Source organism: Melozone crissalis, unplaced genomic scaffold (genome assembly GCF_028551555.1).
Source record: "Melozone crissalis strain CALT ecotype California unplaced genomic scaffold, PUWL_Pcris_2 ptg000002l_1, whole genome shotgun sequence".
Taxonomy (NCBI): domain Eukaryota; kingdom Metazoa; phylum Chordata; class Aves; order Passeriformes; family Passerellidae; genus Melozone; species Melozone crissalis.
In genome coordinates this window covers 250666-273079 of record NW_026535780.1, presented here as the reverse complement: position 1 = coordinate 273079, position 22414 = coordinate 250666, and the positions used below count along the sequence as shown (strand labels likewise).

At 50.9% G+C, this 22414-nt stretch overlaps 2 protein-coding genes across 2 annotated transcripts; both read right to left on the bottom strand.

Annotated features, from left to right (window-relative positions):
* Positions 1–2850: 2850 nt before the first annotated feature.
* LOC128933228 (feather beta keratin-like) lies at positions 2851–9900 on the bottom strand. Its single transcript, XM_054270155.1, has 3 exons — positions 9875–9900; positions 3353–3468; positions 2851–3170 (listed from the first exon to the last, which is right to left on the bottom strand). The coding sequence occupies exons 1-3, from the start codon at positions 9898–9900 to the stop codon at positions 2851–2853; spliced, it is 462 nt and encodes a 153-aa protein (XP_054126130.1).
* Positions 9901–12430: 2530 nt separating this feature from the next.
* Positions 12431–22021, bottom strand: LOC128934574 (feather beta keratin-like). Its single transcript, XM_054272321.1, has 2 exons — positions 21753–22021; positions 12431–12500 (listed from the first exon to the last, which is right to left on the bottom strand). The coding sequence occupies exons 1-2, from the start codon at positions 22019–22021 to the stop codon at positions 12431–12433; spliced, it is 339 nt and encodes a 112-aa protein (XP_054128296.1).
* Positions 22022–22414: the final 393 nt, after the last annotated feature.

Genomic DNA, 22414 nt, shown 5'->3' with positions numbered 1-22414 from the left:
CAGGTATGAGGGGGGAAAGCCAAGGAAGATTTTCCACGTGCTGGTGGGAGAATAAGATGTTCCTGCTGCCTCCTGCAAGTTTTGGGAGACTAATTAGGGATAAAACCACGTTTCAGCCAAGGAATTGCTGGGAGGCGGCGCAGCCCAAGAGCTGCTGTGACAGCACTCGAATAACCACGGTGTTGCATTAAATGCAGTAATTTTGGAGCTTAAATATGCTAATTCTGGGTCTAATTACCAAAGAAATGTTGGAGCACGAGGGAAGATCACAGGGGAAAGGGATAAAGCTGCGGCGACCACATGGGACGGGCTCGTTTGTTAATGAAATATCACCCAGGCTCCTGATGTTATCTAACAAGGCCTTTGGGATCTGAGGATCAAAGCCTGCAGCCAGACCCATTAGCTCATCTGGGCAGGGCGTCTGCGTGACACGATCCAGAGGACATCCCAGGACCTTCCAGCAGGCAGGATAAAGCTTGGGGTGGCTTGGCCAGGATCCTGTCGGAGAACCGCTGCTCGGTGTGAGGCGTCGTTTCCGTAACAAAGCTTCCTTGTTGGGTGACCTATTTCTCTGGAATGGGCCCGGTTCTGGGTCCAGCCCCACTCCCTGCTCTGCCCTCCCCATGCCTCCCAGGAAAGTGGGGCAGATGGGTATGAGATTCCTGGTTATGAGATTCTCAGGTACGGCCTGTCCCAGGTGGAAACTGTCCGATGATGAGGCTGCAGCCAAGCTCCAGGAGCCCAGGTGAGACAGCTCTAAGCATCCCTTCCCTGCTAAAATTCCAGCTTTGTGGCTCTCTTTTAGGGAGCAGCACACCAGCAGGGACCCCTTTTTCCAGGCCTTGTCCCACATGATGGCCTGTGCCTGTTTCCACAAGGATTGGGGGTTGCTCCCCACAATGTGCAGCCCTTTGGGAGTGGGAATTATCCGAAAGCACAGAGGGAGAAGACTGGGATGGGGATGGGGGTGGTGGCCAGAGATATTCCAAGAAATTCCGTTCATGGGATTGGGAGCAGCTGCTGCACAAGAATGTCCTTCCCACCATAATTTTGGATTTGGTCTTGTCGAGCCCAGTCCTCTGGAGGAGGGAGATGAACCTGCCACTGCTCCATGATGGGGTTTGGGATTATTCTGGGAGTGGGATCTTGGCTAAGTGGGTGTGAATCCCATCAGGAGAAGAACTGGAAGAGATGCCACCTCTTCCAGCCCATCCCATCTGTTTGGTGTCTCCTTGGATGGAGTGCAGAGAACTGGGCAGGACCCAAGATCCCATCCCAGGGTGGATGTGAGGGAGGAATGTGGGCACAGGGCACTGTGGATGCAGATCTGAGCCTCCTCCCAGTGTTCCCTGGAACCCACGTGAGCTGACTGTGCCCAAAAAGAGCGTCTCTGGCGCGGGTTTGGGATGAGGCAGACATCCCGCTGGGCCTGGCTGCTTGGGCATGTCCCAGGACCTTGGGAAGGTGAAATCCTGCTCTAGTTTCAGTCCAAGTGTTGATGTCAAGCTGGATGAACTCCAAGGTGAATGAGTATAAGAGCAGGGATTAGTTAAATTTGTCTTTTTTATGGGTTAGACTTTATTTTAAGATGAGCTGAAGTTGGTGCCTCAAGGCCAGCCAGGGGAGATGCACTATTTAACTAAATAGAGAAATAAAAAGGCCAAACAGTTCCAAACCTATTCCCTCTCTTCTTTTTCAGTTCAGCTGCAGGGGCTGTTTAGTTTTGGTTTTAAGGAAGGGCTTTTGTTCCTCAGCAAACTCTTCCTCTTTGAACCAAATCTGAATCCAGCTGTGCATGGAGTTCTCTGCCTCTCTGGGCTCCAGCTGCTCCAGAGATGTTGTTTTAATTTGCTTTTGATGAATATTTTAGTGCTGCCAATAGCCCTGGAGACTTTGAACTCGCGTACCTGCCCAGAGCTCACCTGTTTGCCAGGAGCCTTTGTACAGAGAAAAAAAAACACATCAAAGGAGAAGAAAGAGTGAACGTCACTGGTGAGAAGCAATTTGGGGAGACCAAAGATCTTTATGACCCAAAAATCCGTGTTGGAGTGTCAAAATTGGGAGACAAAAAGGCAGGAAGGTGGCAAAAGGGGCACCATCTTCTCAGCAAGGTCACAGGCTTGTTCCTGAACCTCGTTGCCAGGTCTCCATGCTGCACCTCAGGAATCCACAGTGACTCAAGTCATAATGGGGATGTGATGTGTGACCTCAGAGCAGAGGGTTGGTGACTTGGGATAACCAGCACAGATGATCTAGAGACCCTGAAAAGGGAGGATGGTGCTCTGGAGGCTCCCTTAATGGGACCCTGCAGTGAGGAAGGAAAGGGGGATCTCCATCAGGGATCAGTTGAAGACCTCATAACAAGAGGAGATCCTGGCCTGGAGACTCCCAGGGAGGTGGAATGGGGACTGTCCAGCCAGGTGGACAATGCAGCAATGACCATCACCTGGGTCGCTGAGGAACTCACAGTAAGGGGTGTGATGGCCTGGAAACACTGGTAAACCAAGGCCCTTGCAGGAAAAGGGGAAATAGAAATGGGACCTTTCTTGGGTGGCCCTGGCACCCCTCTGAAAGTGAAGATGGTGTCAGGAAGACTGCAGCTATTTCAGCTGAGAGCAAAGTGTCTGTACTGGGTGTAGCTGCAATATGTCTGGTGTAAGAAGAGGAGGCATCTGAGGCTTATGCTGAAGGAAAATTTTATTTATGTAAAAGAATGAATAGATAGGAGCAGCAAGAGGAAGGGATCCAATGTGAGGTTCAAGTAGGGCAAATATGAGCCAAAGTGCTTTGTTTGCAGGTGCTGTTGGCAGAGGGCAGAGCTGGTGGTATCAGGGGTGGTGCTGAGCGCCCTTAGCAGATGGAGCCATAGCCCCTTGTGCCATAGCAGCCCAGGCCTCCCAGGCCGTAGCCAAGGCCAAAGCCAAATCCGCCAGAGATGGGCTGTCCCTGGGCATTGAGCTCAGTGCCCAGAGCAGCGGAGGAGGTGGATCCGACGGCGGTGCTCTGGGGGAAGGAGGTCATGATGGGTCCTGGCAGGGTGACCTGCACGGGAGAAGGCTGGATAACAACTCGGGAATCCTGGCATTGCAGGGCACAGGGCTCGTTGCAGCTGTTGGCCAGCGGGGTGGGTCCGCAGGGAGTGCAGCGGTTGTAGCAGGCCATGGGTGTGGTGTGGAGGGTGTCTGGAAGAGAGAAGGGTGAGGCAGGGCAGGGGCATGGGGGAGCAAGGGGCAGTGAGGAAGTGTGGAAGCTGTTGTGGAGCTGTGGGCAGCATGAGGGCGGCTGTGGCTGAGCGTGCTGGAATAGAGGGGCCAGGGGTGCAGAAGCAGGAGGGTCAGGGGATTGAGTCTCACCTGGTTATGGGCAGGAACAGGAGGACAAGGCTTGAGGAGAAGTGTGTGAGGGAGAGAGGCTCTGGGCTGGCTTTTATGCTGCTCCTGGAGGGGTGGGACAGTCTTGTCCCATGGCCTTGGGGCATTTTGCAGGTCTGGTGAGTGCTGAGGTGAGGAGTATTTTGCTCCCCACAACTCTGCAGTGTCATGTCCTGCTTTTGAGGACATGACCTTGGCGGCAGCTTTTAAATGCAGGTATTAGAGACCAAAGGCTGCTGTTAATTTTGTTTCTCTGGGAGGGCTGAAGATGTGACCAAAGCTTTGGAGAGGGGGGATGTCATCATCGTGGCAGTGGTGTGCTGTGGCTTTGTGGCTGTGTGGTGAAGACGGGCCTTTTCCACCACAGCCATGTCAGACTGGTTTGGTCTTTGCAGCTCTTCTTGACGTGACAGGGGACAGCTCCCCTTACATCGCATTTTCTGTCTCCCAACCATATTGTAAAATTCCTAAACACCTCTATATTTCAGGCCTTTTCCCCTAGTGATGGGAAAGCAATTCCTGTGATTAACAGATGCCTCTCATTCTCCGAAGGTCTTGTGCTGGTCCATCCATAGCTGGTGAGGGATAATGGGAACAACTTGTGTGAGGAGCAGCTGATGTAGCTATAGACATTCACTTTTCAGAAAAAGTGAGTTGACCTTGTTACTCTCTAGAGGTACCTGAATTGAAGCCATAATATCAGTTTTGTCTGACACAGCCTTGCAGGTCATCATGTGGGGAATGTTTTCCTGCACACAACTCTGCAGTGTAATGTCCTTCTGTTGAGGAAGTGTCCATCTGACCTTGGTGTCAGCTTTAAAGTGAGAGTTGGTATTTGGGAGGATTTGTTTGGAAGATGTGTGTCAGAAAAACCAAAATGTACAACAAAAGCCTAAGAAAAATATAGGTGTCATCAGTGAGGTCATTCTGTAGCATTTGTGTGGTTTATTTTGTGGGTGTGCTGTGAAGAGGGTCCCCATTCCACTGCAGCCATGTCAGGCTGGTGTGGCCTTTGTACCTGTGCTGTGCATGAGGAGCTGCCCCTTCCATTGTGGTCATTCCTCCTTCATAGTGAGAGTATTTGAAACCAAGGGTAGGTGTTGATGGTGTGAATCAAAGGGAACTGAATATGTGACCAAGATTTGGAGAGGTGGAATGTCTTCAGTGAGGTCATCCAGGAACTCATGGTTTTTAGTTTATGGGTGTGTTACTTAGAGGGATCCCAAAGTATCCCAGGTGTGTCAGGCAGGTCTGGGCTTTGCATCTGTGCTAGGTGTGAGTGCCTGGACTGTTGCATTCTGTGTCAGCAGTGGGAGAGTTGCCCCTTCAGTGAGCTGGCAGATGATGGCATGTCTGAGGCCTCAATTGGCCATTCCACCGGTCAGAAGGACCTTGAGACTAAGGTTTAAAGGAATCTTCCAAGGTTCAAACATGGGAAATGAGAAGTTCAGCATCTGGACAGGACTTGCCCCTGGGTCATGCTGTGGGCAGAGAGTCTGAAAAGTGACTTTTCTGAACAGGACCCAGTGGTGCTGATGGAGAAAAGAATGAGCAGCTGGCTGTGGTGGGGAATTACTTCAGTGGAGCATCACCTGTGCCCCGGACAGATTTGTGGAAATTGTTGCCATGAAGTCAGGAGAGGTGGCCCTTCCTCTCTTTAGAACATTGGTGAGAGCCGGTGTGTGGTGATGTGGACAATTCTGGCTTCCATAGGTGAAGAAGCACAAGGGGGTCGTGGACAAAGAGCTGTTGTGGGCCACCAGATAATTAAGGGCCTGGTGGCTCCTTGCTAGAAGAGAGACAGAGAGAACTAGGACTCTGACGAGACAAGGATGGGCAGGGATGTATCACCAGTGTGTGAGAGCCATGCTGTTCTCAGGTGTGCACACTTGAAGGAAGCGAAGGCACATGCATATTTGAATATAAAGTGAATTCCATGGGCAGAGGAAGCAAGAATTTTTCAGTGCGTGTAGATGGTCTCAGAGCGTAAGAGGCAATGGGGTCCCTCTTCTTGAAGGTCCAAAACTGATCTGGCCACAGTCCTGGAAATCCTGTTCCTGCTGGACCTGCTTGAGCAGAGGGGATGGAAGCATTTTGACTCTGGAATTCCTGCCTAAGTGCATGATGTTATTCCTCTGTTCATGGGGTGGAAACAAGAGTGCTTCTAAAGATAATTTCTCAAGTGTATGCTGGCATAGATTGAATTTGGCAGAGCAGTGCCCAGGAAGGGATTATTGAGTCAAGGCTTTTGGAAGATGAGGTGATGGCCTTGTGTCATGTTCAGGAAGGTCTCCCCTCTCCCTTGTTTCCCATGTCAGCGTTGGTTGTTTTTGGTGGGGACATATTTGCTAAGAAATGTTCCTTGCTCCCTTTCAATTTCACATAATGGTTGAGTGCTGGTATTGCACAGGGTGAGGATGTGACATATTTGGAATTCAAAAAGAACAGAAACCAACTCAGGTTGTGGTGCAAGAAAATTTTATTGAAGTGAAATAATACTGAGAAAGAAGAAGCTGAAGGAAGCAGGTGTGAGATGCAAGTAGAGAGACCATCAGCCATGGTTCTTTGCTTGCAGGAGCTGTTGGCAGAGGCCAGAGCTGGTAGTGTCAGGGGTGGTGCTGAGGGCCCTTAGCAGATGGAGCCATAGCCCCTTGTGCCATAGCAGCCCAGGCCCCCCAGGCCGTAGCCAAGGCCAAAGCCAAATCCGCCAGAGATGGGCTGTCCCTGGGCATTGAGCTCAGTGCCCAGAGCAGCGGAGGAGGTGGATCCGACGGCGGTGTTCTGGGGGAAGGAGGTCATGATGGGTCCTGGCAGGGTGACCAGCACAGGGGAAGGGTTGATGATGACACGGGAATCCTGGCATTGCAGGGCACAGGGCTCGTTGCAGCTGTTGGCCAGTGGGGTGGGTCCGCAGGGAGTGCAGCGGTTGTAGCAGGCCATGGGTGTGGTGTGGAGGGTGCCTGGAAGAGAGGGGGTGAGGCACGGTAGAGAGGTTTGGGTGTGAGATGGGTGAAGTCTTAGAAAGGCAGTAGACTGTGGAGGCTGTTGTGAGGCTTTGCAGAGGTGTAAGGGCTGCTGAGGCTGAGGCTGAGCATGCAGGAGAGGAGCGGGGCCAGGGGTGCAGGAGCAGGAGCGTCAGGGGATTGAGGCTCACCTTGTTGTCTGCACGAGCAGGAGGAGAAGGCTTGAGGAGAAGTGTGTGAGGGAGAGAGAGGCTCTGGGCCAGCTTTTATTCTGGTTGTGGAGGGTTGGAACAGCCTTCTCCAATGGCCTTGGGGCATTTTGCAGGCCACAGTTCCTGGTTGGCTCAGAGTGGTGAGTCCTGAGGTGGGGAGTGTTTTTCATCCTGCAGCTTTGCAGTGTCATGTCCTTTTTTTGAGTCCTTGTCCATCTGACCTTTTCAGCAGCTTTTCAATGCCATTATTAGAGGCCATAGAATGTTGATGATGATGATTTTTGTGCAGGGTGGTAGACATGACCAGAGCTTTGGACAGTGGGTTGACAACAGTGAAGTCAGCCGCTGGCCCTGGTGTGCTGTGGTTTCTGGGTGTCTTGTGGAGTGGATCCTCATTCCCCCACAGTCACGTCAGCCTCATCTGGGCTTTGCTGTTCTTCTGGGGATATGGATGTCCCCTTTGATCTCATTTTCTCCGTCTCTGTCCCATTGCCAACATTCTAAACCTGTGTATATGTCAGTCCTCTCCTGCTGGATCTGGAAGAACAATCCCTGTGATGCTGGCCCTGCTGTCCAATATCTTGTGTTGGTTCATCCACAGCGCTCGTCTCCACTGGGCCCAGCAAGGTCACAATGTGGGGTCCCATTGCTGGGCTCTGAGCGAAACCTGGAAAGGAAAATTGGTGAAGGATAAAAAAAGACTTGAGGAGCAGTTGAAGGAATGGTAGACATTTATTTTTCAAAAAAAATTGGTTGACCTTATTTCACTCTAGAGGTACTTGAATGGAAGTTTTAACATCGGTTTTGTGTGTCATAGATTTTGATGTGTTGTGATGTGGGGAATATTTTTCTTCCCACAATCCCTCAGTGTCATGTCCTGCTCTTGAGGCTGTTTCCATCTGAAGTTGGTGTCAGCTTTTAAATGAGAGCTGGTATTTGGGAAGATTTGCTTGGAATATGTGTGTCAGAATAACCAAAATATACAAGAAATGCCTAGGAATCATATGAGTGTCATCAGTGAGGTCATTCTGTGGTACTTTTATGGGTTTTTTTGTGGGTGTGTTGTGAAGAGGGGCCCCATTCCACTGCAGTCATGTCAGGCTGGTTTGGGCTATGCATCTGAGCTGTGCATGAGGAGCTGCCCCTTCCATCATGTTCATTCATCCTTTAAAGTGGAAGTATTTGAGACCTAAATCTGCTGTTGATGGTGTGTGTCAAAGGAGACTGAAGATGTGAACAAGATTTGCAGAGTTGGGGTGTCATCAGTGTGGTCATCCAATGGAACTCATGGTTTTGGGTTTTTGTGTGTGTTGTGAAGAGGGGCCCCAAACTATCCCAGGTCAGTCAGGCTGGTCTGGGCTTTTCATCTCTGCCATGTGTGAGCACCTGTAATCTTCTCTTCCATATGGGCAGTTGTTGAATTGCGTTGCTTCCTCAGTGATCTGGCAGATTGTGGAGTGTCTGATTCTCCACTTGGCTGTTCCACCAGAGAGATCAGGAGACTGAGGGTTAAAGGAGTCTCCCAAAGTTCAAGAAATGGAAATGAGAAGTTCTCCATCTGGATAGGAATTGCCCTTGGCCCTGGATAATGCTGGGGGCTCAGAGTCTGATAAGTGTCTATTGTGAGCGAGACCCTGTGGTTCTGGTGAAGAACAAAGACACCAGAAGGGTACAGTGGCGCATTACTTCAATCAGTGTCACTTGTGTCCAAGACAGATTTCAAAAATTGTTGCCACGAAGTCAGAAGAGGTAGCCATTTGTCACTTTAGACCACTGGTGAAATCCTGTTTGGAGACATGTGGACAATTCTGGCCTCCACAGGTGCAGAAGTACAAGGGGGTAGTGGATGAACACCAGTTGAAGGCCACTGGATAATGAAAGGCTGGAGAATCTTTGCTAGAGGAGAGACTGAGGTAGCTGGGACTGTCAGGAGATGAGGCTGGGATTGGGATGTCACCAGTATGTGGGAGCCCAGCTGTTCTCAGCACAAAGCACATGAAGGGAAAGAGGGCCCGTGCACAAGTGAAAATAGATGGAATTCTATAGGCAAAGGAAGCAAGAATTTTTCAGTGTGTGTGGATGGTTCCAGAATGTAAGAGACAATGGGGTCCCTCTTCCTGGAGGTCCAAAATGAAACTGGCCATAATCTTAGAAATCCTTCCCCTGCTGGGCCTGCTTTAGCAGAGAGGATGGAAGCACTTGCTCTTCAGATTTCATGCCCAAGTGGATGCTCTTGTACCTCTGTTCAAGGAGGGGACTTAAGAGTGCTGCTGTGACGGGAATTTCTCAAGGGTATGCTGGCATACACTGACTTGACACAGCTGGGCCTAAGTGATAATTCCTGTGTCCAAGCCTTTGGTAGATGAGGTGATGATCTTGTGTCATGTTCTGGAAGATCTCCCCTCTCCCCTGTTTCCCATGTCAGTGTCATTTGATCCTGGTGGGGACGTATTTGCTAAGAAATGCTCTTTGCTCCCTTTCCATCCAATATAATGGTTGAGTGCTGACATTGCACAGGGTGATGATGTAAGACCATTGGAATTCAAAAAAAACAGGAAGCAACTCAGGTTGTGTTGCAAGGAAATTTATTGAAATGAAAGAATGATGAGAAGGAAGAAGCTGACGGAATCAGGTGTTTTGTTTGCAGGAGCTGTTGGCAGAGGGCAGAGCTGGTGGTGTCAGGGGTGGTGCTGAGTGACCTTAGCAGATGTAGCCATAGCCCCTTGTGCCATAGCAGCCCAGGCCTCCCAGGCCGTAGCCAAGGCCAAAGCCAAATCCGCCAGAGATGGGCTGTCCCTGGGCATTGAGCTCAGTGCCCAGAGCAGCGGAGGAGGTGGATCCGACGGCGGTGTTCTGGGGGAAGGAGGTCATGATGGGTCCTGGCAGGGTGACCAGCACGGGGGAAGGGTTGATGATGACACGAGAATCCTGGCATTGCAGGGCACAGGGCTCGTTGCAGCTGTTGGCCAGCGGGGTGGGTCCGCAGGGAGTGCAGCGGTTGTAGCAGGCCATGGGTGTGGTGTGGAGGGTGCCTGGAAGAGAGAGTGTGAGGCAGGGTAGAGGGGTGTGGGAATGAGAGGGGTCAGGTTTCAGCAGAGTATGGGAGTGTGGAGGCTGTTGTGGGGCTGTGGGAAGCCAGCCCATGAGGGTTGCTGAGGCTGAGGCTGACTGTGCTGGAAGACAGGGGCCAGGAGTGCAGGAGCAGGAGAGTCAGGGAATTAAGGCTCACCTTTTTGTGTGCAGGATCAGGAGGAGAAGGCTTACGGAGAAGTGTGTGAGGGAGAGAGGCTCTGAGCTGGCTTTTATCCTGGTTCTAGAGGGGTGGGACAGTCTTGTCCCATGGCCTTGGGGCATTTTGCAGGCTTGCTGAGTGCTGAGGTGAGGAGTATTTTGCACACCACAACTCTGCAGTGTCATCTCTTGTTCTTGAGGCCATGACATGGGAGGCAGATTTTAAATTCAAGTATTAATGACTAAAGGCTATGGTTGACGTTGTTTCTCTGGGAGGGCTGAAGATGTGACCAAAGCTTTGGAGAGGTGGGATGTCATCATCACAGCAGTGGTGTGCCATGGTTTTGTGGGACTGTGGTGAAGACGGGCCTCATTCTACCTCAGCCACATGTGGCTGGCTTGGGCTTTGCAGCTCTTCTGGGGGTGACAGGTGACAGCTCCCCTTCCATCACATTTTCTGTCTCCCGACCATATTGCAAAATTTCCAAACACCCCTATAGTTCAGGCCTTTCCCACTAAAGATGGGGAGCAATTCCTCTTATTCAGACATGCCTCCTATACAACCCACGGTCTTGTGCTGGTCCATCCATAGCTGGTGAGGGATAATGGGAACAACTTGTGTGAGGGGCAACTGATGTAGCTATAGACATTCACTTTTCAGAAAAAGTGAGTTGACCTTGTTACTCTCTAGAGGTACCTGAATTGAAGCCATAATATCAGTTTTCTCTGACACAGCCTTGCAAGTCATCATGTGGGGAATGTTTTTCTGCACACAACTCTGCAGTGTAATGTCCTTCTGTTGAGGAAGTGTCCATCTGACATTAGTGTCAGCTTTTAAATAGAAGCTGGTCCTTGGGAGGATTTGTTTGGAAGATGTGTGTCAGAAAAACCAAAATGTACAACAAAAACCTAAGGAAAATATGGTTGTCATCAGTGAAGTCATTCTGTGGCATCTGTGTTGTTTAGTTTTGTGGGTGTGTTGTGAAGAGGGGCCCAGTTCCACTGCAGCCATGTCAGGCTGGTGTGGCCTTTGTACCTGTGCTGTGCATGAGGAGCTGCTCCTTCCATTGTGGTCATTCCTCCTTTATATTGAGAGTATTTGAAACCAAAGTCTAGTGTTGATGGTGTGTGTCAAAGGGGACTGAAGACGTGACCAAGATTTGCAGAGATGGGGTGTCATCAGTGAGGTCATCCAATGGAACTCTGGTTTTGGGTTTGTGGGTGTGTTGTGGATGAGGAGGGGCCCCAAAGTATCCCAGGTGTGTCAGGCAGGTCTGGGCTTTGCATCTGTGCCAGGTGTGAGTGCCTGGACTCTTCCATTCCTTGTCAGCCGTTGGAGAGTTGCCCCTTCAGGGAGCTGGCAGGAGATGGAGTGACTGAGGCCCCACTTGGCTGTTCGACCATTCAGAAGGACCTCGAGACTAAGGTTTGAAGGGAACCTCCCAAATTTCAAACAAGAGAACTCTGAAGTTGTGCATCTGGAAAAGAATAGCATTTGCCTCTGGCTCATGCTGTAGGCCGAGAGTCTGAGAAGTGGCTTTTGTGAGCAGGACCCTCTGGTGCTGATCAAGAACCCAGACCAGAAAGTTGCAGTGGAGCATCACATTAGTGGAGCATCACATGTGTCCATGACAGATTTCAGGCGATTCTTGCCATGAAGTCGTGAGAGGTGGCCCTTCCTCTGTTTAGAACACTGAGGAGATCCTGTGAGGAGCCCTGTGGACAGTTCTGGCCCTCACCGTAGATGCACAAGTGGGTAGTGAACAAAGAGAGGTTGAGGGCCAGCAGATATTGCAAGGGTTGGGGAATCTTTGGTATAGGAGAGACTGAGAGAGCATGGACTGTGGGTAGACAAGGCTGGGCAGGGATGTGTTATCAGTGAGTGGGAGCCCTGCTGTTCTCAGTACTCCAGACATGAAGGAAAGAAGGCATGTGCACAACTGAAAATAGATGGAATACCATGGGTGAGAAAAGTAAGTATTTTTCAGTGTGTGTGGATTGTCCCAGAATGTAAGAGACAATGGGGTCTCTCTTCTTGGAGGTCCAAAACTGAACTGGACATAATTCTGGAAATCCTGCCTGTGCTGGGCCTGCTTGAGAAAGGGAGATGGAAGAATTGGCACTGTGGAGTTCCTGCCCAAGTGCATGATGTTATTCCTCTGTTTGTGTGGAGGACTCAATAAGTATTACGGGGAAGGCAATTTTTCAAGTGTGTGGTGGCATGGAGTGACTTTGTTATGCAGTGCCAAGGAGAGAATAGCTGCGAGCAAGCCTTTGGTAGATGAGGTGATGGCCTTGTGTCATGTTCTGGAAGATCTCCCCTCTCCCCTGTTTCCCATGTCAGTGTTGATTGTTTTGGTGGGGACATATTTACTAAGAAATGTTCTTTGCTCCCTTTGCTTCCCACATAATGTTTGCGTGCTGGCATTGCACAGGGTGAGGGTGTGAGACAGTTGGAATTCAAAAAGAAGACGAAACAACCCAGGTTGTGATGCAAGAAAACTTTATTGAATTGATAGAATGCTAAGAAAGAAGAAGCTGGACGCATCAGGTGTGAGATGCAAGTAGAGAGACCATCAGCCCTGATGCTTTCCTTGCAGGAGCTGTTGGCAGAGGGCAGAGCTGTTGGTATCAGGGGTGGTGCTGAGGGCCCTTAGCAGATGGAGCCACCCCTTCTGCCATAGCAGCCCAGGCCCCCCAGGCCGTAGCCAAGGCCAAAGCCAAATCCGCCAGAGATGGGCTGTCCCTGGGCATTGAGCTCAGTGCCCAGAGCAGCGGAGGAGGTGGATCCGACGGCGGTGTTCTGGGGGAAGGAGGTCATGATGGGTCCTGGCAGGGTGACCAGCACGGGGGAAGGGTTGATGATGACGCGAGAATCCTGGCATTGCAGGGCACAGGGCTCGTTGCAGCTGTTGGCCAGCGGGGTGGGTCCGCAGGGAGTGCAGCGGTTGTAGCAGGCCATGGGTGTGGTGTGGAGGGTGCCTGGAAGAGAGAGGATGAGGAAGGTTAGCAGTGTGGGGGAGCAAGGAGAGGAGTATCAGCAGGGTGGGGGAGCTTGGAGGCTGTTGTGCGTCAGTGGGGAGGCGTGAGGGCTGCAGAGGCTGGGGCTAAACGTGCTGGAAGAGAAGGGCCAGGGGTGCAGGAGCAGGAGGTTTAGGGGCTTCCGACTCACCTTGTAGTCTGCAGGAGGAGAAGGCTCAAGGAGAAGTGTGTGAGGGAGAGAGGCTCTGGGCCGGCTTTTATGCTGGTTCTGGATGGGCGGGACAGCCTTGTCCCATGGCCTTGTGGCATTTTGCAGGCCACAGTTCCTGGTTGTCTCAGAGTGGTGAATCCTCCAGTGGGGAATGTTTTCCATCCCACAACTCTGCTGTGTCATGTCTTAATTTTGAGTCCCTGTCCTTATGACATTGTCAGCAGCTTTTAAATGCAAGTATTAGAGACCAAGGGCATTTGATGAAGATGTTTCTGGGGAGGGCTGTGGATGTCAGATTTGGCGAGTGGGTGTCACCAGTATAGTGATCCAATGGCCGTGTTGTGCTGTGGTTTGTTGGTGTCTTGTGGAGAGGCTCCTCAGTCCTTCACAACCACGTCAAGCTCATCTGGGCTTTGCAGTTCTTCTGGGGATGATGTGTGTCCCCTTCCATCATCCACATTTTCTCCCTCGCTGTCCCATTGCCACCATTCTAAACCTGTCTCTATGCCATGCCTTTCCATCTGGATGTGAGAAAACAATCCCTATGGTTTGGGGACTCTTGTCAGGCCCTGTAATGTCTTGGGTTTTATTCATCAGTAGTACTCATCTCAACTTGCCATTGCTTGGTCACAGAGTGGGGTTCCATTGCTGGACTCTGAGTGACACTTAGAAATGAAATCTTGTGAAGGATAAGAAGATGATGTCTGTGGAGCACTTGAATGACCTGGATACATTCAATTTTCAGAACAAATGTGTTGGCCTTTTTACTTTCTCAAGGTACATGAATGTAAATCATAAGGTCAGTCTAACCTGGGCCAGGCTGATGAGCCATGAGCTGGGGACTCTTTTTCTTCCTGCAAATCTACAATTCCATGTCCTGCTTTTGTGCTCGAGTCCATCTGACCTTGGCAGCATCTTTAAAGTGAGTGTTGGTATTTGGGAGGATTTGCTTGGAAAGTGCATGTCAGTGAAACCAGAATCAACCACAAATACCTAGGAAAATTGGGATGTCAACAATGAGGTCAACGCATGGGAGAGGAGGTCTTTGGTTTGTGGCTGCATTTGAGGGAGGGACCCCATTCCTTTACAGCCCTGTCAGGCTGCTCTGGGCTTTGCGGCTGTGCTGGGCATTAGGTCCTGCCCCTTCAAGTGCATTTACTCCCTCCCACCTTGCCCATGGATTTCCAGGGCCCTTGTTCCTGCAGACAAGGATGGGACAATTTTTCCCCTACAAAGCATTTCCTAACGCAGGTCATACAGGGTGATGAGGAACAGTTAGAGTTGATTTGGAGGGCAAAATCCTGTCTTAGTGACCTCTGTGTTACACACAGAAAAAAAAATCTTGCTGTGGATGCAGAGAGAGCCATGGCTGGTGTTTACCTCCACCTCTTAGCCATGTCTTGGCAGTGTCACGTACTGCACCATTGCAGACTATGCAAGGATGTAGAGGTGGTGTAAAGGGTCAGTGAGGTGGGTTGCTGTATTCATATAATATTTAATCAACATGATCTGGGACCTTGTGATCCAATTGTCAAGCTGGAGTCAGCTTGACAAATGAAGCAGCTCAATAGTCGTATCCATGAGACCAAAAGTGTTCAACATCCATGAGACCAAAAGTGTCTAAAACGATGTGAGTTGGTGTGAGCAGGTTCGGGGTCCACAGGGGAGGGGGACCACAGGCCTAGTGAATCAAGGCCAGTTCAGGGCCACCAAGATTTTTAAAGGTTTGGAGGATTTTTCACAAGGGACTGAGAGAGCTGGGACTTTCAGGAGACAAGGCTGGATGCTGGGTTTTTAGAAGTTGGCAACGGCCAAATGAAAACAGATGGAATTCCATGGACAGAGCAGAAAAGCCGTTCTTTAATGTGACGGTGGTCACAGAGTGGAAGAGGTGCAGGAGTTTCTCTCTCCCGGGGAGATGACGACCTGACCTGTCCATGGTTCTGCAAATCTTTCTCTGGGTTACCTTCCTTGATCAGAGAGGATGGAAGCCCTTGCAGCGCTTGCCGAATTTCTCTGAGAGTGGATGTTATTGTGATTATTTGTGTGGTTTGAGAGTTCTAATGGGAGGAGATCATGCCAAGGCTATGCTGGCATAGAAAGTCTTTGTCAGAGCACCGGGCAGGAGAGCTTTGTTGTGTCAAAGCCTTCGGAATGGAAGATGATGTGTGTTTCTCATATACTGAAGGGTCACCCTTCACCCTTCAACTTCAAGCCTCCTGTGCCAGTTCTGGTTGTTACCACTGAGGTTCTACTTGTTTAGGAAGGTGTTGTGGCCCTTTGCCTCCCATGGGTGAGGATATAAGGGCTTTGGAATCCAAAAGGAAGAGACAAGTGAGGCGTTGATGCAGGAAAAATTTATTGAGGCAAAAGAATTAAAAAGCAAGAGAGAGGACTTGAATGGATCCAGAGTGAGGTACAAGTAGAGACGCCATCAGCTGAGGTGCTTTGGTTGCAGGAGCTGCTGGCAGAGGGCAGAGCTGGTGGTGTCAGGGGTGGTGCTGAGGGCCCTTAGCAGATGTAGCCATAGCCCCTTGTGCCATAGCAGCCCAGGCCTCCCAGGCCGTAGCCAAGGCCAAAGCCAAATCCGCCAGAGATGGGCTGTCCCTGGGCATTGAGCTCAGTGCCCAGAGCAGCGGAGGAGGTGGATCCGACGGCGGTGTTCTGGGGGAAGGAGGTCATGATGGGTCCTGGCAGGGTGACCAGCACGGGAGAAGGCTGGATAACAACTCGGGAATCCTGGCATTGCAGGGCACAGGGCTCGTTGCAGCTGTTGGCCAGCGGGGTGGGTCCGCAGGGAGTGCAGCGGTTGTAGCAGGCCATGGGTGTGGTGTGGAGGGTGCCTGGAAGAAAGGGAGAGGACAATGTTAGACAGCAATGTGGGGCTGCGAGGGGCAGTGATGTTGAAGAGTGAGGGAGTGTGGAGGCTGTGGGGAGGTGTGAGGCCTGCTGAGGCTGGTGCGGAGCGTGCTGGAAGAGAGGGGCCAGGGGTGAAGGAGCAGGCGGAGCAGGAGGGTCAGGGTATTGAGGCTCACCTTGTTGTTGGGAGCAGAAGGCTTGAGAAGTGTGTGAGGGAGAGAGGCTCTGGGCCGGCTTTTATGCTGGTTCTGGAGGGGTGGGACAGCCTTGTCCCATGGCCTTGTGGCATTTTGCAGGCCACAGTTCCTGCTTGTCTCAGAGCAGTGAGTCCTTAGGTTGGGAGCGTTTTTCATCCCACAGGTCTGCAGTGTCATGCCCTACTTTTGAGTCCATGTCCACCTGACCTTGTCAGCAGCTTTAAATGCTGGTAGTATTGGAGAACAAAGTCTTTTGATGATGTTTTTTGTGTCGGGCTGTGGATGTGACCAAAGCTTTTGACAGTGGGGTGTCAACAGTGAAGTCACCCAATGTCCCTGGTGTGCTGTGGTCTGTGAGTATCTTGTGGAGAGGGTGCACATTCCCCCACATGCATGTCAGCCTCATCTGGGCTTTGCAGCTCTTCTTGGGATGATGGGTGCCCCCTTCCATCACATTGTCTCCCTCCCTGTCCCATTGCCATCATTCTAAACCTGTCTCTATGCCAGGCCTTTCCTGCTGGAGATGTGAAAGCAATCCCTGTGATGCCTTCCCTGGTGTCCAATGTCTTGTATTGGTTCATCCTGTATCACTTATCTCCACTGGGCCCATCAAAGTCACACTGCGGGGTCCCATTGCTGGGCTCTGAGTGAAACCTGGAAAGGAAATCTGCTGCAGGATAAGAAAATGATGTGTGAAGAACAGCTGAAAGAGCATAATGCGTTTCATTTTCAAGGTATCTGAATGAAAATCATATCATCAGTGTTTCCTAGCCTAGATGGCTAGTCAAGAGCTGGGGACTGTTTTCCTTCCTGCAACTCTGCAATTCCGTGTTCTGCTCTTGTGCTCGAGTCCATCTGACCTTGGCAGCGGCTTTAAAGTGAGAGTTGGTATTTGGTAGGATTTGCTTGGAAGGTGCATGTTGCAGAAACCAAAGTAAACCACTAATGCCTAGAAAAATTGTTCTGTCATAAATGATGTCAGCCAATGGGACAGGTGTGCTTTGGTTTGTGGTTGCATTTGAGAGAGGGATCCCATTCCTTTAGAGCCATGTCTTTTTGCTTGGGGCTTTGTGCCAAGCATTAGAACTTCCCTCTTCCAGTGCATTCACTCCCTCCCACCTTGCCCACAGATTTCCGGGGACCTTGCTTCTTCACACATGGAGGGGACAATTTTTCCCCTATAAAGCGTTTCCAAGTTTTGCTCATACAAGGTGATGAGGAGCAGTTAGAGTTGATTTTGGAGGGCAAAATCCTGTCTTAGAGACCTCTCTGTTACATACAGAAAAAAAGAATCATACCGTGGATGATGAGGGAACCACGGCTGGTGTTTACCTCCAGCTCTTTGCAATGTCTTGGCAGTGTCACCTACTGCATCATTGCAGACTATGCAAGGATGAACTGGTGGTGTAAATGGTCAGTGAGGTGGACTGCTCTATTTATATAGTTTTAAACAACATGACCTGAGACCTTGTGATCCAATTGTCTAGCAGAAGTCAAACTTCAAATGAAGCACCTCAAGAGTTGTATCCATGAGGCCAAAAGTGTTCAACATCCTCAAAAATTATGTGAGTTGGTGTGAGCAATTCTAGGGTCCCTAGGGAAGAAGGCCCACAGACTTAGTGAAACAAGTCCCATTCAGGACAACCAAGATATTTAAAGGTCTGGAGGATTCTTCACAGGGGACTTAGAGAGCTGGGACTTCCAGGGGACAAGGCTGGATGGGGGTTGTTACCAGTGTGTGTAAATCCCTGATGTCAGGGAATGAAGCCGAGGGATCGCATCTGTTCCCAGTGCTGCACATGCAAAGGAAAAGTCAGCAATGGCACAGGTGAAAACTGATGAAATTCCATGGGCAGAGCAGAGAAGCCTTTTTTAGTGTGAGGACAGTTGCAGAGTGGAAGAGGTGCAGGAATCTTTGTGTCCAGGGAGGTCAAAACCTGACCTGTCCATGGTTCTGGGAATCCTTCTCTGGGTACGCTTCCTTGACCAGCAGGATTTTAAACCCCAGCAGCACTTCCTGAGCTTCTCTGGAAGTGGATGTTATTGTGATTTTGTGTGGTTTGGGAGTTCTGATGGAAGGAGATCTTGTCAAGCATGTGCTTGCATGCTGAGACTTTTCCAGAGGAATGAGCAGAAGAGCATTGTTGTGTCAAAGCTTTTGGTATGGCAGGAGATGTGATTTTGTCATGTTCTGGATGATCACCACTCAACCCAGTGCCAGTCTTGGTTCTTACTGTTGGGATTCTACTTGTTTAGGAAGTTGTTGCGCCCCTTTGCCATCCACCCCATTGGGTGAAGGTGTGAGAGCGTTCAAATGCAAAAAGAAGAGGAGACATGTGTGGATTTGGTGCACAAACTCTTTATTGAGGTGAAAGACTAAAAAGGCAAGGGAGAGAACTTGAAGGGATCAGATGTGAGGTACAAGTAGAGAGACCATCAGCTGAGGTGCTTTGCTTGCAGGAGCTGTTGGCAGAGGGCAGAGCTGGTGGTGTCAGGGGTGGTGCTGAGGGCCCTTAGCAGATGGAGCCATAGCCCCTTGTGCCATAGCAGCCCAGGCCTCCCAGGCCGTAGCCAAGGCCAAAGCCAAATCCTCCAGAGATGGGCTGTCCCTGGGCGTTGAGCTCAGTGCCCAGAGCAGCGGAGGAGGTGGATCCGACGGCGGTGTTCTGGGGGAAGGAGGTCATGATGGGTCCTGGCAGGGTGACCAGCACGGGGGAAGGGTTGATGATGACGCGAGAATCCTGGCATTGCAGGGCACAGGGCTCGTTGCAGCTGTTGGCCAGCGGGGTGGGTCCGCAGGGAGTGCAGCGGTTGTAGCAGGCCATGGGTGTGGTGTGGAGGGTGCCTGGAAGGGGAGAGAGGATGAGGCAGGGTAGAGGCGTGGGAGAGCAAGGAGAGAAGTGTGCAGGAGCAGGAGGTTTGCAGGCTTGAGGCTCACCTTGCTGTCAGCAGGAGCAGGCGGAGAAGGCTTGAAGAGAAGTGTGTGAGGGAGAGAGGCTCTGGGCTGGCTTTTATGCTGGTTCACGAGGGGCGGGACAGCCTTGTCCCATGGCCTTGGGGCATTTTGCAGGCCACTGTTCCTGGCTGGCTCAGAGTGGTGAGTCCTGAGGTGGGGAGTGTTTTGCATCCCGCAACTCAGCTGTGTCATGTTCTGTCTTTGAGTCCATGTTCATCTGACATTGGCGGCCTTTAAATACAGGTATTAGAGAACAAAGTCTGTTGATGGCGATGTTTATGGTGTAGGGCTGTGGACGTGACCAGAACTTTGGACTGTGGGGCGTCAACCATGAAGCCACCCCATGACCCTGGTGTGCTGTGGTTTTTCGGTGTCTTGTCATGAAAGTCCTCCTACCCTCACAGCCATGTCAGGCTCATGTGGGCTTTGCAACTCTTCTGGGGGTGATGAGTGTCCCATTCCATGTCATTCTCTCCCATCCTGTCTCGTTGCCAGCATTCTAAACCTGTCTCCATGCCAGGCCTGTCCTGCTGGTTATGGGAGAACAATCCCTGTGACACCTCCCCTACTGTCCAACGTCTTGTGCTGGTTCATCCATAGCGCTCGAATAACTGGGCCTAACAAAGTCACACTGTGTGGTCCCATTGCTGTGATCAGAATGAAACCTGAAAGGGAAATTTGGTGCTGGATAAGAAGGCATGAGGAGCAGTTGAAGGAACTGTGTACATTTAGCTTTCAGAAAAAGTGGGTTGACCTTGTCACTCTCCAGAGCTACGACATCTAGGTTTATCATATCAGTTTTCTCACAAAGAGTTTTGCAAGTCATGAAGTGAGGATAGTATTTCTCACTGCAAATCTGCCCTGTCATGGCTCTTGAGCCCTTGTCCATCTCTTCTTGGTGTCTGCTTTAATTTGAGACTTGATATTGGGGAGCATTGGCATGGATGATGTGTGTCAGAGAAAGCAGAATATGCAACAAAATACTAAGAACAATATGGTTGTCATCAGTGAGGGTGTTTAAAGGCCCTTCTGTGGTTTATTTTGTGGGTGTGTTGTGAAGATTTGCCCCATTCCACTTCAGTCATGTCAGGCTTGTGCGGGCTTTGCAGCTTTGCTGTGCATGAGGAGCTGCTCCTTCCACTGTGGTCATTCCTCCTTTATATTGTGAGTATTTGAAACCAAAGTCTGGTGTTGATGGTGTGAGTCAAAGGGGACTGAAGACGTGACCAAGATTTGCAGAAGTGGGGTGTCATCAGTGAGGTCATCCAATGGAACTCATGGTTCTGGGTTTGTGGGTGTGTTGTGGGTGAGGAGGGGCCCCAAAGTATCCCAGGTGTGTCAGGCAGGTCTGGGCTTTGCATCTGTGCCAGGTGTGGGTGCCTGGACTCTTCCATTCCTTGTCAGCAGTTGGAGAGTTGCCCCTTCAGGGAGCTGGCAGGAGATGGAGTGACTGAGGCCCCACTTGGCTGTTCGACCATTCAGAAGGACCTCGAGACTAAGGTTTGAAGGGAACCTCCCAAATTTCAAACAAGAGAACTCTGAAGTTGTGCATCTGGACCGGGATAGCATTTGCCTCTGGCTCATGCTGTAGGCCGAGAGTCTGAGAAGTGGCTTTTGTGAGCAGGACCCTCTGGTGCTGATCAAGAACCCAGACCAGAAAGTTGCAGTGGAGCATCACATTAGTGGAGCATCACATGTGTCCATGACAGATTTCAGGAGATTCTTGCCATGAAGTCGTGAGAGGTGGCCCTTCCTGTGTTTAGAACACTGAGGAGATCCTGTGAGGAGCCGTGTGGACAGTTCTGGCCCTCACCGTAGATGCACAAGTGGGTAGTGAACAAAGAGAGGTTGAGGGCCAGCAGATATTGCAAGGGTTGGGGAATCTTTGGTATAGGAGAGACTGAGAGAGCATGGACTGTGGGTAGACAAGGCTGGGCAGGGATGTGTTATCAGTGAGTGGGAGCCCTGCTGTTCTCAGTACTCCAGACATGAAGGAAAGAAGGCATGTGCACAACTGAAAATAGATGGAATACCATGGGTGAGAAAAGTAAGTATTTTTCAGTGTGTGTGGATTGTCCCAGGATGTAAGAGACAATGGGGTCTCTCTTCTTGGAGGTCCAAAACTGAACTGGACATAATTCTGGAAATCCTGCCTGTGCTGGGCCTGCTTGAGAAAGGGAGATGGAAGAATTTGCACTGTGGAGTTCCTGCCCAAGTGCATGATGTTATTCCTCTGTTTGTGTGGAGGACTCAATAAGTATTACGGGGAAGGCAATTTTTCAAGTGTGTGGTGGCAGGGAGTGACTTTTTTATGCAGTGCCCAGGAGAGAATAGCTGTGAGCAAGCCTTTGGTAGATGAGGTGATGGCCTTGTGTCATGTTCTGGAAGATCTCCCCTCTCCCCTGTTTCCCATGTCAGTGTTGGTTGTTTTGGTGGGGACATATTTTCTAAGAAATGTTCTTTGCTCCCTTTGCTTCCCACATAATGGTCGAGTGCTGGCATTGCACAGGGTGAGTGTGTGAGACCATTGGAATTCAAAAAGAAGACGAAACAACCCAGGTTGTGATGCAAGAAAACTTTATTGAATTCAAATAAGGATGAGAAAGAAGAAGCTGAAGGAATCAGGTGTGAGGTGCAAGTAGAGAGACCATCAGCCCAGATGATTTGCTTGCAGGAGCTGTTGGCAGAGGGCAGAGCTGGTGGTGTCAGGGGTGGTGCTGAGGGCCCTCAGCAGATGGAGCCATAGCCCCTTGTGCCATAGCAGCCCAGGCCTCCCAGGCCGTAGCCAAGGCCAAAGCCAAATCCGCCAGAGATGGGCTGTCCCTGGGCATTGAGCTCAGTGCCCAGAGCAGCGGAGGAGGTGGATCCGACGGCGGTGTTCTGGGGGAAGGAGGTCATGATGGGTCCTGGCAGGGTGACCAGCACAGGGGAAGGGTTGATGATGACGCGGGAATCCTGGCATTGCAGGGCACAGGGCTCGTTGCAGCTGTTGGCCAGCGGGGTGGGTCCACAGGGGCGGCAGAGGCTGTTGCAGGCCATGGGTGTGGTGTGGAGGGTGCCTGGAAGAGAGAGGATGAGGAAGGTTAGCGGTGTGGGGGAGCAAGGAGAGGAGTATCAGCAGGGTGGGGGAGCTTGGAGGCTGTTGTGCGTCAGTGGGGAGGCGTGAGGGCTGCAGAGGCTGGGGCTAAACGTGCTGGAAGAGAAGGGCCAGGGGTGCAGGAGCAGGAGGTTTAGGGGCTTCCGACTCACCTTGTAGTCTGCAGGAGGAGAAGGCTCGAGGAGAAGTGTGTGAGGGAGAGAGGCTCTGGGCTGGCTTTTATGCTGGTTCTGGATGGGCGGGACAGCCTTGTCCCATGGCCTTGTGGCATTTTGCAGGCCACAGTTCCTGGTTGTCTCAGAGTGGTGAATCCTCCAGTGGGGAATGTTTTCCAT